Source organism: Zootoca vivipara, chromosome 12 (genome assembly GCF_965207765.1).
Source record: "Zootoca vivipara chromosome 12, rZooViv2.hap1.1, whole genome shotgun sequence".
NCBI classification, from domain to species: Eukaryota; Metazoa; Chordata; class Lepidosauria; order Squamata; family Lacertidae; genus Zootoca; species Zootoca vivipara.
In genome coordinates, this window is record NC_142595.1 from 2,520,692 (window position 1) to 2,535,567 (window position 14,876).

General features: G+C 45.5%; 2 protein-coding genes across 3 annotated transcripts in view; one reads left to right on the top strand and one right to left on the bottom strand.

Annotated features, from left to right (window-relative positions):
- EPB41L4B (erythrocyte membrane protein band 4.1 like 4B) overlaps positions 1-12,659 on the bottom strand; it is a 137,025-nt gene extending 124,366 nt beyond the window's left edge. For both annotated transcript variants that reach the window (XM_088656178.1, XM_035134398.3), the window contains exon 1: positions 11,788-12,659. In XM_088656178.1, coding sequence (XP_088512304.1) covers positions 11,788-12,027 — 240 coding nt within the window. In that variant the 5' untranslated portion in view covers positions 12,028-12,659. The remainder of the gene's footprint in view (positions 1-11,787) is intronic.
- Positions 12,026-14,483, top strand: LOC118094227 (uncharacterized). The gene is made up of 3 exons (XM_088655787.1): positions 12,026-12,749; positions 13,080-13,219; positions 13,692-14,483. Exons 1-3 carry the CDS (start codon positions 12,026-12,028, stop codon positions 13,704-13,706), a joined length of 879 nt encoding a protein of 292 aa, XP_088511913.1. The 3' UTR covers positions 13,707-14,483.
- Positions 14,484-14,876: the final 393 nt, after the last annotated feature.

Here is a 14,876-nt window from a genome sequence, read left to right on the forward strand (position 1 = left end):
TCCAGCGTCAAAATTTTGTTTCTTGCCACAACTATAAGCTTAAGATACAGGGTTAGTAAGGGAGAGACACTTTGGCACCTGAGGCAAGCCACAAAATGGCACCAACAACCACCAGGGAAGAAGCAGGGAATGAAGATTGGGAAGAAGGCAGGAATAAAATCATAGTATCAACCTAACCTGATGGTTGAAATGGGACTCAAAGACCGTCGGGCTGGAGGAAAGGACCCGCTCTGAGTCAAGCTAGGAGAGTGCAGAGCCCAGCAGACACCAGAGAGCAGTCCCCGCCACTTGCTTCCTAGGGGTGGGAGGAGAGCAGCATTGGCAGGGCTGCTGAGGCCCCATCCTGTGAGGAGTGTGCCGCAGGCCCCTGTTTTTATCATGGCAGTGGCAGCAGCAATGGCCAATCATTCCTTGGAAGCTGGATCTGCTGCGCCTGGGGATCCTGCCACCCGAGGCTGTTTCTTCACCTTGCCTCATGGGTAGGCAGATCCTGAGGCTAATCAGCCAATAATGTTCCTGCAAGTAACAGCACACTTTTTGGGGAGAAACACCCGTTTTTCTTCACTCTGACTGGCAAACCAAGCAACCATCCCAATGCAGTTGGCGCCTCAGTGAAAACACTCAGCCAGAGTCAGCAAATTATGAGGTATTCAATGAAAACAGGTACTGACCAAATATATAAAAACTAAGAAAGTCGTCCATAGGAAAATACCATTGACAAACTATGTATTAGAATCAACCAAAGTAATTGCAAAAGAGTTAGCAAGCTTTCAGGTCCCAAACTGTATTCAGTGGCAGGGCCCTTACATTCCACGCTTGTACTCAGTAAACTGCATCATATATTTAGCAAATTCTAAAAAAAAATAGGGCAACAAAAAACTAGGAAACACCTGTCACCTTATTTACAAGGTACAAAATAAGATCCTGCTTACAAAGCACCTCCTAAGGATTATAACATACTCAGCAGAAGCCTTCTAGGATGAAAACAGAGGAAGGAACAATTAGGGCAAAAATAAGGATAAAAGTTTGTTGGCAAGATCCTGAAAATTCAGCCACATTTGCCAACTTTCGCACACCTCAAATAGCCCTCTTACAAAGGCTACTGTCAACACCCTGAGGGAGAGAAAATGAAAGTAACTTGCTTTCTATTTGCACACCTAAGTCCTGGATGCTGAAGGGCAACTTCCTGAATCATGCAAACATTCCACACACTGCAAATAGCAACAAAAACCATGACAGATGAGCAAGTTTCTGCAACCTGACAATGCCTCCTGAGTTTCGCTGACTCCCAGAAAGCTGTCTTGCCTCATTTTAGCATCTCTCTCTCTTTTTTTTTTAAGAGGAAGCAATTGCAACATTTCTTCATTTGTATCTGAAATGCAAAAGGTTCACTGAACTCTGAGGGCAAAGTTCATGGTTTTTAAACATGTTACAGAAAATACATCGCTGGAAACCGTAATGAATTGATTTTTTAAAGAACTAAAGCTGCAAAATAACTAATTTGGTTGGGCGGCAAAATTTTAATTAGTAGGGCTGCAGTAAAATGCATTTTTATTTATTTTTGGAGCTACTTTGGTGCTGATGCTACTGTAAAAGTAAAGGTAAAGGGACCCCTGACCATTAGGTCCAGTCGCGGATGACTCTGGGGTTGCGGCGCTCATCTCGCTTTACTGGCCGAGGGAGCTGGCATACAGCTTCCGGGTCATGTGGCCAGGGAATAAAAAAAGCATTCTATATCATTTATTGCAAATGGTGAGATTTAACATTACTGTTATCATTGCACTTCCTCCAAAATCTAAGAAGCAGGTCTATAGTGAGTTATGAATATGCATATGTACATCTAAACAAACTAATTGATTAAAAGGTAAAATGACCAACCGAAATGTCTTTAACTGATGGTATAGCCTTGATTTTAACTCCTTGAAAATGTTGATTCAAGGTTCCCACATGAAGAATGTTTCATTATGATCTCATCTTCCCATTGCAACATAAAACTATCCAGAGTCTAGTGAAATGTCATTATGATTTTAAAAAGCAGTCATTCTCTGAAATGCACTTTGCTGTTGTAAGAGAGAAGCATTATCATGAAATCTGAACAATAAAAGGGTCCTGTACTTTCTTAAACCTAGAAGGTCCATGAAGCTAGTCTAATGCTAACCTAATGTTGCAATTTTCAGGCTATTGATATGCTTATAAGCAGGCAGGCAGTGTTAGGACCGCAGCCAAAGAGCAACAGAATTTAAATTAAATTCTCTGGCGCTATGAGTAGCCAAGATCCAAGCTGGGCAAACGAGTTTGAAATAAACTACTACCCTGGACTGAAAAGTTCAGCATCTACATGAAACAGTGGTTCTGCTCCTTCCTCCTGGGCAGTGTTCAGAAAGTGGTGTTGGGGGATGAGTGTTCAGACCCCTGGGCTCTCACTTGTGGGGTGCCTCAGAGTTCTGTCCTCTCCCCCATGCTTTTTAACATCTATATGAAGCTGCTGGGAGAGATCATCAGGGGGTTTGGGCTGGGTGTTCATCAGTATGCGGATGATACCCAGCTCTACCTCTCATTTAAACTGGAACCAGTGAAGGCAGTGATTCTCCTGTGTGTGTCTGGAGGCGGTTGGTGGCAAACTGATTGAGGTTGAATCCTGACAAGACAGAAGTACTGTTTTGAGGGGGCAGGGGGCAGGCTGGTGTGGAGGACTCCCTGGTCCTGAATGGGGTAACTGTGTCCCTGAAGGACCAGGTGCACAGCCTGGGAGTCATTTTGGACTCACAGCTGTCCATGGAGGCGCAGGTCAATTCTGTGTCCAGGGCAGCTGTCTACCAGCTCCATCTGGTACGCAGGCTGAGACCCCTGACTATCTCACCAGAGTGGTGCATGCTCTGGTTATTTCCCGCTTGGATTACTACAATGCACTCTACATGGGGCTACCTTTGAAGGTGACCCGGAATCTACAACTAATCCAGAATGCAGCAGCTAAACTAGTGACAGGGAGCAGCCGTCGGGACCTTATAATACCAGTCCTAAAGGATCTTCACTGGCTCTCAGTACATTTCCAAGCACAATTCAATGTGTTGGTACTGACCTTTAAAGCCCTAAACAGCCTTGGCCCAGTATATACCCCCATCGCTCAGCCCAGACACTGAGGTCCATGTCTGAGGGCCTTCTGGTGGTTCCCTCCCTGTGAGAAGTGAAGTTACAGGAAGCCAGGCAGAGGGCCTTCTCAGTAGTGGCACCCTTCCTTTGCAATGCCCTCCCATCAGATGTCGAGGAAATAAAGAACTACACAACTTTTAGAAGCCATTTAAAGGCACCCCTGTATCGAGAAGTTACAGTGGTACCTCTACTTATGAATTTAATGCGTTCCAAACGCACATTCGTAAGTCGGAAATATTTGTTAGTCGAATCCCATAGAAATGCATTGGGAGAAAAAAAATCGTAAGTAGAAGCAACCCTATCTAAAAATTCGTAAGTAGAAAAAATCCTATCTAAACCGCATCCAAGATGGTGGATGGAGCTCCATTCGTATGTAGAAACATTTGTAAGTAGAGTTATTCGCAAGTAGAGGTACCACTGTATCAATGTTCGACGTTTTACTATGTTTTTATATGCACTGTAAGCCACCCAGAGTGTTAGGGAAACCCAGACAGATAGGCGGGGTAATAATAATAACAATCACAATAATAACAATACAAAGTACAGGTGTTGAGGGAAAACCTCTATCTGAGAGCCTGGACAGAGAAGAATTCAGTCAGAGTTGACATCACTCGGCAAGATGGACAAACAGTCTGATCTGGTAAAGGCAGGTTCCCAGGCCTGAAAGGAGCAAAGCATCTTCACCAAAGCAACAAATGGAACCAGTGGGTTACTAGCCTTAATGGAGAACCACTTTGCTCACTTCATGCAATCCAAACATCATAGGAACAAGCATATTTCCTAAGTAACATATTCGCCTAATTGACCGCAACTGTGAAATGGTGAAGCATTATTTTTTTGTAGATCCACTTTATATTTGATGAATAGCATTGTTTGAGGAGGGGAAAGCCCCAGCCTTATTTTTAAAATTAGCTGTAGGGTGCATTAGCACAGCTTGTGACCTACATGTCAAAGCAGCCCTCAAGATACGCACTGTGGCTTGCCAGGAGCTTCTCCCGCCAGGCCTTTCAAACTATTCAGTTCCAGTTCAGTAATGAGGGTGAAAGGCAACACACACATTCAAAACTTTCCTTTTGGCAGCACAGGTACTCAGGGAGATGAAGCATTTAATTCTACTGTCAGACACAATCCAGTTTTGTTCATGCAATAGTTTCCACTAGACCAAGTTGATCTGGTATACAGTACTCTAAAGTTTGATAAGGGACACAGAGCTCTACAGGAAAGAACTATTATGTGGTAATGGACATTTCAGAGCCACTGAAAGAAAAGCTTGCTACCCTCAACACTGTAGCTGCTCCAATAAAGGGTATTCCGAGAACCTGGTTCAAATTTCACCTCTTCTTTGAACTCACTAAGTAACTTGAAGCAAAGTCTCTTCGAAGACCTCAATCCACACATAACCCTGTAATCAGTGTTAGAAACTCAGGTATAGAAGCTAGGTGCCAATTGGCTCCTTAAACCAGGATTACAGTTGCCAAAACAGAATGCCTAGTTGCCATTTTTGGGCCAGACGGCTCAAAAGTCATATTTTTCAATACAGTGGTACCTCTACTTACGAATTTAATGCGTTCCGAACACACATTTGTAAGTCAAAAAAAATTGTAAGTCTAATCCCACAGGAATGCATTGGGAGAAAAAAATTCGTAAGTTGAATCAACCCTATCTAAAAATTCTTAAGTAGAAAAAATCCTATCTAAACCGCATCCAAGATGGCAGACGGAGCTCCGTTCGTAAGTAGAAACATTCGTAAGTAGAGTTATTCGTAAGTAGAGGTACCACTGTACGTCTTTTTGGTGCTGTATTCATTCTGATTGTGCAGATAAAATATCACAGATAGAATACTACAGGATGTGTTGCTAGTGTTTGAAAAATAGTCAAGATCCAAGAATCCCCAGGGAGGCACCTCCAGGTGGTGGAGACGTCAGGTGCCATCCTGGTGCCCAGGCATCTTCACTTTAGTCACAAGTGGCCAATAGTCAGGTGAAAAATGCACCTAGCAAATTTCACATATGCTAATAATGTGGGGGTCATAATCCTTACCGAATGAGGTGGAAGCTGATTCATTAAGACAACCAGGGCTCACCTTACCAAGTGAAATGCCCAGAATTATAGTCCTCAAATCTCAAAGCCACACGCTTTCCTGTCCCACACCTCATTCCACAATTGAGTGTGCCCTGGGTCTCTCATTCTATGGCTAATGAGCTCTCTGCACCACTCAGTTAATCTCAATCCAAAACTATTCCCAGACCAGGGGGTCATGATCTGCCCGTCTGTCTCTAGGCACCAGCCCCAATTTTTATCTTACCAGAAGTACTAGCTATTTGTCTTGGATGTGTAATCTCCCCTCCTCACTATTTCAATCCAGATAATGCATCTAACAAGAACTACAGTGGTACCTCGGTTTATGAACACAATTGGTTCCAGAAGTCTGTTCATAAACTGAAGCGTTCATAAACTGAAGCGAACTTTCCCATTGAAAGTAATGGAAAATGAATTAATCCGTTCCAGATGGGTCCACAGCGTTCATAAACCGAAAATTCATAAACCGAGGTGTTCATAAACCGAGGTTCCACTGTAGTCTACTTTTCAGGTAGACCCACAGGCTGTTCTGAACATGCTCAGAGCTGTTTCTACATCTGCAAACAGCTCAAACTGCTAAGTATAAAATGCCAATGTTTAAATGTCCACTGTTTCTTTGCAAGGAGGAGGACAGGGAGAGTACCAAAACAGATGGGAAAGAAGACAACTTTTCTCCCAGCAGAGATGATACCAATGAAGCAGATGATACCAATGAAGCAGGAGAGATACCAATGAAGCAGAGAAGCGAGCTTGTGTAGTAGCAGTCTATATGGCGTTTTAAAAATAGGATTTCCTTTTGGTTAGCTGCTCTTCATCAAAGGCTCACCTGACGCTCATCCAATGCTGTGAGGATGCAGCTGCCATTGACCCACCTTTATTCCATGCTGGCCCTCAAAGATTCCTGATTCCTGCAATGCAGGGGGTTGGGCTACATGGCCCTCAGGGACTCTCCCCACTCTACAATTCTGAATCCTGCCTTTGTTGGTTGCCTTCTCACACCTCTCATTTCACTTCCTTCCTTCCTACCTACCTTCCTTCCTTCCTTCCTTTCTGTTGCATTCAGTTTAGTCCAGTGCTGTGGCTACATTAATTTTTTTTTTTTGGCACGGGGGGGGGGGGGGAGGAATCCCTTCATAAAATTAACAGGCAGACACCAAAAACTCCTCCCTCCCCCCCCCCACCTGCTTCTGCTGTGTTAGTTGCTAGGTATGAACATTTCTCTTGAGCTGAAGGAGGGAAGTGTTGTCATGACTGCTGATGTCACAAAGGCTTTCCTCCTGGAAACAATAGTGGGCTTGGAAGCAAGATGATTCAACAAGTTCCCTGAATATTTTTTCAGACTTGGAGTGCAATACCCGTTGGAGTTTGCGGGTCTCTCTCCTAGCTAGAGGAAGGGGCAGATTTGCAATTTTAATTTGAGAGATAAGAGAGTGGCAAGCTTTTAGCTGGCCCAGACACTGAGGCAGAGAGAAGGGTTATGTTCCAGAACAGATGCCAAGTGCTCCTCTCACATCTCACTGCTCTGGAAAAGGGTTCATAGGGAATCACATGATATCAGGTCAACGGGAACTAACGGCTACATTTACACCCTCCTCGCCATAGGCAATCACTCCACAGCAAGAGATGAACGGACATTGGTGTCAGAATCTGTGTTGTTCAGCATGGAACACCCTGAGGAGTTCTAGCTTTAAGAGGCTAGAGGAGCGCATCACTCAATTTAGAAAGAAGAGAGAGCCCTTTTGAAAAAGTGCACTGTAAAGACTTAAAAGCATAGGACGAGAACATGAAAGCATTACGAGATCAAGACTTGAAAAGCCTGATGAGGAAACTGCCTTTACATGAAAAGGCAAGCGCAATTTCTAGTAGCCTTTTGAGGTTTAAAAGGTATGCAGTTCAGAGAAGAGGGAAACAATAGGGTCTTTATTTTTTTTAAAAAAAATAGCTGCAAAGTAAAATGAAATGCAAGAAAGTGGGCAAAAATAAAATCAATGGATATTTTGAGCGACTCATCTAAAAGCAAAGGCCTGAAGCCAAGGATGCCTGCTTATTTCAAAGATCAGTCAATGAACTTCAACCTCCCAAATCTCTGAAGTTCCTGGTTCATGTGCAATGACCCTGGCGGTCCTTTCTTCCTCCTATGGTAGTCTTGCTTTCACTCTGTCCTTCCACTCATGCCCTTAAACCAGGCATCTCCAAACTGCGGCCCTCCAGATGTTTTGGCCTACAACTCCCATGATCCCTAGCTAACAGGACCAGTGGTCGGGGAAGATGGGAACTGTAGTCCCAAACATCTGGAGGGCCGAAGTTTGGGGATGCCTGCCTTAAACTAAATTCTTCCAGAACCCAGGGCCTTCGTCTCTTATGTCTCTTGGACAAGCCAGGGAACCCCTGCACCCTTCTTCCCCCACCCCTTTCCCTAAGGTCCATCCATGGCAGGGAAAGAGGCCTTTTGTCTGCCCCCCCCCCTTCTTGCAATGGCTCCAGAGTAGATTAAGCTTGCCAAACTGCAGGCAAATACTGGTAGGTCTGGGTGGGGTTGCAGCAGAAGTAAATGAGATTCACTTTTCTCCATAATTCGGAGCAGGGCATGGGCTTGGCACTTACTCTTTCTTACTCAAAAATAATAAAGCGGCAACTGAGGAGTCTGTATTATGGCCTGCACATTTTTTAAAAAAACACTTTGGGGCATCCCATTGGCTTTCCTTCCTAGCACTTGATTGTGTCCTCCAACAGGTCTCACAGGCCTTACAACATTACATGCTTATGATGTTGCCTGTGGACTTCTGAAGAGTTCTGAGCTTTGTGTTGGTTAAAAAGAGCAACAATGAAATGGAGCTTTGAACTTTTTTTTTAAAAAAAAGGTATCCACCACTGTCCTTTAACTAAAAATAAAAATAAAAATCTAGAGTGCTCTGCAGACAACATTTTGGAAAGGCTCAGATCTTACAATGTCCGTGGATGTAGAGAAACACAGTGATGTGTATGAAAGCTTAGATTACACAAAATAACAAAATTAACTGTGGCAGAGCAAAATGAGCCTTTGTGGGAGCCCTGATTTTGGCGTAGGGGGCTCCTGGAAGTGGCGGGGGATTCCAAAATCACCCTGATTCTAGTGTTGCCATATGTCCAGAACTTCCCAGACATGTCCAAGATTTAAGCAGTGAAAATAGCATCTGGGGGAATTTTGGGGAATCAGCAAAATGTCCAGGATTTTGAAGCTGATTGCCTAAAAAAAGCTCAGTAACTCTGAGATTCTAAAAAAACCCAAAACACCTCACACCTCACAACAACTTTTTGTTTCCTGAATTTTACTTCTTGAAATATTGTAACTCTACCCTGATTCATTTGGCTGAATACCTAACCCTACCTGATAAGCACACGACTATCAACCCTGACACACATCCTGAACACTCAACACAATCACAGTTAAACACACATCGGACACGCACATGCCCCCCCACCCACAAAAACAAAAATCACACAATCACACACAGCATCCTGTGATGGGAATAAAAACCTTCCACTCCACTGGATTCACATCAGTGGAGATAATGTGAGATTGCAGGGCAATATTCTTCCTGATCCTTGTGTACATGGTTCAAACATTACACCAAAAAGGGGAAGAAACTCCTCCCCTCCAGCTGATGGTTGGCCATTATTATTATTATTTCTTGATTAAATTTATATACAGTGGTACCTCTACTTACGAATAACTCTACTTACAAATGGAGCTCCGTCCGCCATCTTGGATGCAGTTTAGATAGGATTTTTTCTACTTACGAATTTTTTCTCCCAATGCATTCCTATGGGATTCGACTTACAATTTTTTTCTACTTACAAATGTGTGTTTGGAACGCATTAAATTCATAAGTAGAGGTACCACTGTATTGCCCTTTATCCAAGAAGGGTGCTATAGAGCAGACACTTCCAACAGGTGGATCGTGATCTACCGATAGATCACTTGATGTCTGTGGTAGATCACTGGGCCCCCCAAACAAGCTCAACAACTTTGGCTCCCTTAAAAAAAGTTCAACAGTGTTGGCCTGCACCCCCCAAAACAGGGCTTTCACTGCCAGTTTTTAACTCCATGAGGGAGATTGCAGTGTCTTGGGAGTTGGCCACCCCCTGTATAGAGTATAAAAACACAAAAAATGCATATTATAATAACCAAACAATAACCTCTCACACAGTCACTTTAAAAGGCCATAGAATGCACAATCAGCCAAAGGCCTGGTTACAGAGAAACAGTTTTGCCTAGTGCCTAAAGGTGTATAATGAAGGCACCAGGTGAGCCTCCCTGGAAAGAGCATCCCACAAGCAGGGAGCCGCTGCAGAAAAGGCCATCTCTCGTGTTGCCACCCTCTGGACCTCTCATGGAGGAGGCAGGCAAAAAAGGGGCCTCAGCTGGTGATTGCAGGGTCCAGGCCAGCTCATATGGGGAGGGATGGTTTATGGCATGCAAAAACCTGAGAAGTGGGGAGGGTGTGATCTGCAACCAGTGCATGTTGGTCACAGGGAGCGGGTGGGAGGGAAAACAGCCTGGGAAGAGGAGGAGGAGGATTAGGCCCACAGGACAAAGATTTCTCAGCATTGCTTTATGTCTTTTTGTATTCCTTTACCCATTTTACTGTAGTTTTTGTTTGAAAATGATCTGATAGTTTTAATTGTGTTAACTGCCTTAGAAACCTTTATAGTGAGGGGTAGAACTTTAAAAAACAAAAACAACAGATGCAAGTTCCAAATCCTATAACCACAGACCCTCCAAGTGTCCCTATTTTCCAGAGACAATCTAGGTTTTACAGAAGGCTCCCCAGTTTCTGATTTGATCCCAGAATGACCCTCTTTTCCTTAGGACATCCCTATTTTCATTTGAGAAACGTTGGAAGGTATGGAGTTATGCGACCCCCCAAGCTAAGGAGATAAACTGCCCAAAGTGGATAGGGGAAATTATTATTATGGAATAGGACGTCCCTATTTTCATCAGAGAAATGTTGGAGGGTCTGTAACCATAAATCTGTTTTGCATTCCCTCTAGTAAATTATTTCTGGGCCCTCTGCCCCGTAATCATTCCTTTGGGACCATTTGCCCTGCTTTAGAAGAACATATTGCCTCCTGAGTATCAGAATTAATCATGGCAGACCTATTTAAAATAACCAGCCTAGGAATCTGAGCACAAATACTATCAGAACAGAAATACTATATGCAGGAAAACTAGCATCATATGTGCTTTTAAGGTATTGATATTTGACACAGAGGTCTTACGATTTCTGGATATACAGACGCACCAGAAATCATATGAGAGATCTTTGTGTTAAAATCTCCATAAAACAGGTCACCTGCTTGTTCTGATATACAAATAAGTGACCTACTGTATGGAGATTAAACACAGAGATCTCTCACATGATTTCTGGAGTGTATTTTCATGCAAGACTAATAACTATTACACTGGTAATCTGGTGTATTTGAGCATTGTCCAAACCACCTTAACACACACACAAACACACACTTACTCTAAGGTCATTATTAGTAAAAATACACAATCAGATTCTACACAAATTCATATGGAATTCTGATGATTTGGGGGTTTAAAAGAAGTTTCGCCTTGCTTACATTCCGTATTGTTTTAAAATCATATCTGCTTTGCATTTCATTTTATTTTTACTGAGAGCAAACAGTAGCTTGTCAGGCCAATTTCTGTGGCTGAATTCCATACTTTGAAAGCTACAGTTGCTCATGTTTCTTTAAAAAATAAATCCAACACTTTAGAAATCCAACACACTGTAAAGGCAATTTCACAAGGAACCCAAGAAGCATAAAAACAGGGAGTGAGGGGAACACCTGCAGGAAGCAGAAGCAACAATTTTGGACATGGGAAGGGGAGGGGGCTTGTCTGAACATCACCTGACACTCATGCCCCAACAAGGATTCTTTCTATAGGGAAGGCAACGTGGTGCCTTTAAGTGAATCCAACTAACCTAGCTGCAGACAGTTAAGAACTGGATCCTGCCCTGGAAAGGGCAATCCTCTGCTCTAGAGCCAGCCCATCACAGGTGGAATAACCAGGGACAGGCATAACTGGTATTGTGAAAACTCAAAAGGCTCTTGATCCAAGGGTCAGAAAACTCTCTTCCCTGGGGACATGGACGCAACCAAAGGAGGACGGGGGGGAGCAGCTCCCCCCCATTAAATCAAGTAAATCAATAAAAATACTTAACTAACTGAGGTTCTGCCCACACACACACACACACACACATAAAGTCTGGCTATGCCCATGCCAGGGGAACAGGGTCATGGCCACAACCTGTAGCAAAGTTCACCAGTGCCAGGAATTCATTAGTGCCAAGTGGGCAATGCCTGTCAAGTCAAAGATGAAAAAGAAACAAGGCAGGTCTCTCGGGTCCCATCTGCCTCAGGCAAAGACACACACACACCCCAGGTAAGAAAAGAAAAAACAGGCGCCAGCTCTACTACCTGTACATAGAGTCCTAGAAGGGTAGAGTTGGAAGGGTCCCCAAAGGTCATCTAGCCCAAAGCCCTTCCTCCCCTCGTCCTACTCACCGGGAGCTCCACGCTGACCTCGGTGCCGTCGAGCAGCTGCACCCGACACTGCAGCGCCGCTCGGCCGCCCGTCGCGGCCGCCTGGATGTGCGGAGGCGCCGGGGCGCCGCCGGGCGCGGCCAGCGAAGCTCCCACCGAGGCCACTCGGGGCGCCCCGTCGCGCTCGTCTCCTTCGCCGGCTGCTCGCCCGTAGCGCTGCATCGACCGCCGGCCGAAGGTCCTGCGTAGGAACCGCAGCATGGTGCGCCCTCGCTCCGGGGGAGGCGGGCGGGACTCCGGCTCCTACCGGCCCCGCGCAGACGCTACTGCGCGGACGGAGCTCCCCCAGCCGCGCCGCCAGCCGACACCCGCCCGGGGAGCCAGGCAGGCAGGCAGGCAGGCAGGCAGGCAGCGGTGGGTTCGCCGCCGCTGGGCGGGGTCCCCGTCAGCCGCCGCGCAGCGCCGCGCCTCCTCCCTTCCTGCCGCAGACGGCGGCGGCTGCACAAAGCCGGCGGGCAGCGGCGACCTGTCGCTGCGGGCGCCGTCGCTCTCGCTCGGCCGGGGCCAAAGGGGGCCGCGCTCGCCCCGCGGAGCCGCTTCCCTCGCCCAGCGGCGGCGGCGGCGGCGGCGCCTCCTCCGTCCCCGAAGGCGCCACCTCTGCGCCGCCGCCTCCTCGGCTGCCTTCCCTCCGGGGACGCTTGGCGGGAAAGGGCGCCTGCGCTGCGCCGCGGGGCTGGCGGCTCTACCTGCGCCAGGGCTCGCCACCTGCTCCACCTGGCCTTACCTGGGGCGGAGGAAGAGGGGTCGGAACAGCGACGGAGATGCCTCGCTCCTCCCCGGAAAGCCGAGGAGGCCCTTCTGCGTGCCGTCTGGCGCCCTCTCTTGCCCGCGAGGGCGTTGGAGGCGTCAGGAGTCCAGCGAACGGGGGAGAGCGCATCTGTTACTCCGAAGAAGCTTCGCGGACGTTAGAGAGTTACTTCCGAGTAAGTTCTGGACAAGGAAGGCCAAGCCGACAGGAAGGGGCCTGGCGACGCACTCTTCGATCTCGGCCTGAGCAACTGTTACCGTATTATGGGAATGACTGGTATTCCAGTCTGTGCTCTTGTTTTCTTTATCACAGGATTGTAGTGTTGGGAAGGGTCCCCCAAGGGTCATCCAGTCCAACCCCCGGCAATGCAGAAATCTCAACTAATGAGAGCCCACAACTTCCCGAAGAAGCCCCTTTCACTGTTGTATTTTGTGCTTTTATTTTGAATTTAATGCTGGGAACCGTCATTCCATCCATGATTTAGTGGAGATTCCTACTATTCTAGGATTACCATTACAAGAGCCCTGCTGGATCAAGCCAACTAGCAATCTGTTCTCCCAGGAGTCAACCAGATGTCAATGGGAAGCACCCAGGCAGATCCTGAGCACCCTGCAGCCCCCCCCCCCCCACCGCTCAGAGCTTAGGGTGAGGCCAGTGGAAGGGAGTGCGGAATGAGTGTTTCTGTAAAGCGCAGAACACACTGAGGCTGCACCCTTAATAGTTTCATTTTCAGTTCATTTTTAATTTGTATACCAGCTTTTCTATCTTGCTATATACAAGGCAGTTTACAAGCTGAAGAAACAACAATATACAAAGGTCACATGTCTTGTAATAATCCAATCCAATACAAATGTTGCAATGAATATATGACTTAAAATAAACAACTTATTATCCAATAAAGTAATATTCAATAATCCATTAGAATATAATAGTATACAGTACAAGGAAATAATGTCAACATATCGGCAAATATTAAACAGAAATTCACTCTCAACAATTACAGTAACTGTTACTTAAATTGTAAAATAAAGCAACAGCAAAATACATAAAATAGCACAATACATAAAAAGCCATAAAGTAATGATAGTGTTGTTAATTGGTGGTGCTCTTTCTTTAGGTGTTGGTGTCCTAGAGAGCAAAGCCAAACCCAGATGGAGGACCTTCTTGCATGACCAGACAGTCTGAGATCCATGTGTGAACCAAGAAGATTTAACTGCAGCTGATTTACCCTGTCCAGGAAAGAAAACAGTTTATGGCTCAAGTGTTGAGCTCTTCAGCACAGAAGGCATCCATCATAACACAGTATGAACTATGCTATGCCATGGTTCAAAGCAGCAAGGCACAACACAGACAAGTGCCAGTTGTCTCACTTTCCTGTCTCTGTCATTGAGCCCTGCAAGTTGCCAAGTTTCTCTCTGTCCAGTCCAAGTGACTAGCACATTGCACAAGCCGCAAGGAGCAGTTTAACTCAGACTCCAGTAATGTCCATGAATTGCAGCCCTTGACTTCCAGAGAAATGAAAGGTTGCCATCACTCCAATGGAGAAAAGTCAAGTTCTGCACTGTTAAGATGAGGGCATACCTTGCTCTCTACCCTGGCTGGCCTGGCAGGGAGAAGGCACCTTTACACAATCCAACTCTATATGTTCCCATCACCCACCAGAGATCCTTGCAAGGTACAAGTCTGCCCTCCACATAAAACCTGCCTTTCAGGATGGTGTGCATTTTGCAACTCTGAAAAAAACTGGACATATGAACTAAGTACAGAAAGTGTTAAAGGGTTGTGCAATTCATAGGGAAGGCAGGTACATCAACAACTGGCAGAATACACTGGTTTCAGTGTATCTGATGAAGTGTGCATGCACACGAAAGCTCATACCAAAATAAAAACTTAGTTGGTCTTTAAGGTGCTACTGAAGGAATTTTTTTATTTTGTTTCGACTCAGACCAACACGGCTACCTACCTGTAACTAGAACTGGCAGAATAGTTCTGTAAAAAACAAAAACCTGATCCTCAAAAGGTTCTCATTTATAATCGCCCAAGCCACCTTGGGAAGAATATACCTGGAAAGGCAGCCTAGATATTAATATATATATATATTACAGCCCTTCTGTGTGCTTTACCTTGCAACAACCAGGCCGGGAATATATGATATTGCAATAGTTGCAAACTCCTTTTGGCCTTCTGGAAGCCTAACAGGCACACCCTACCTCAGTATGTAAACAAAACATAATATCAAAAGAACTCTGGATAAGAGAAGAAAGAGAAATAAATTGGGAAATGTAACATTGTTCAAAATTAG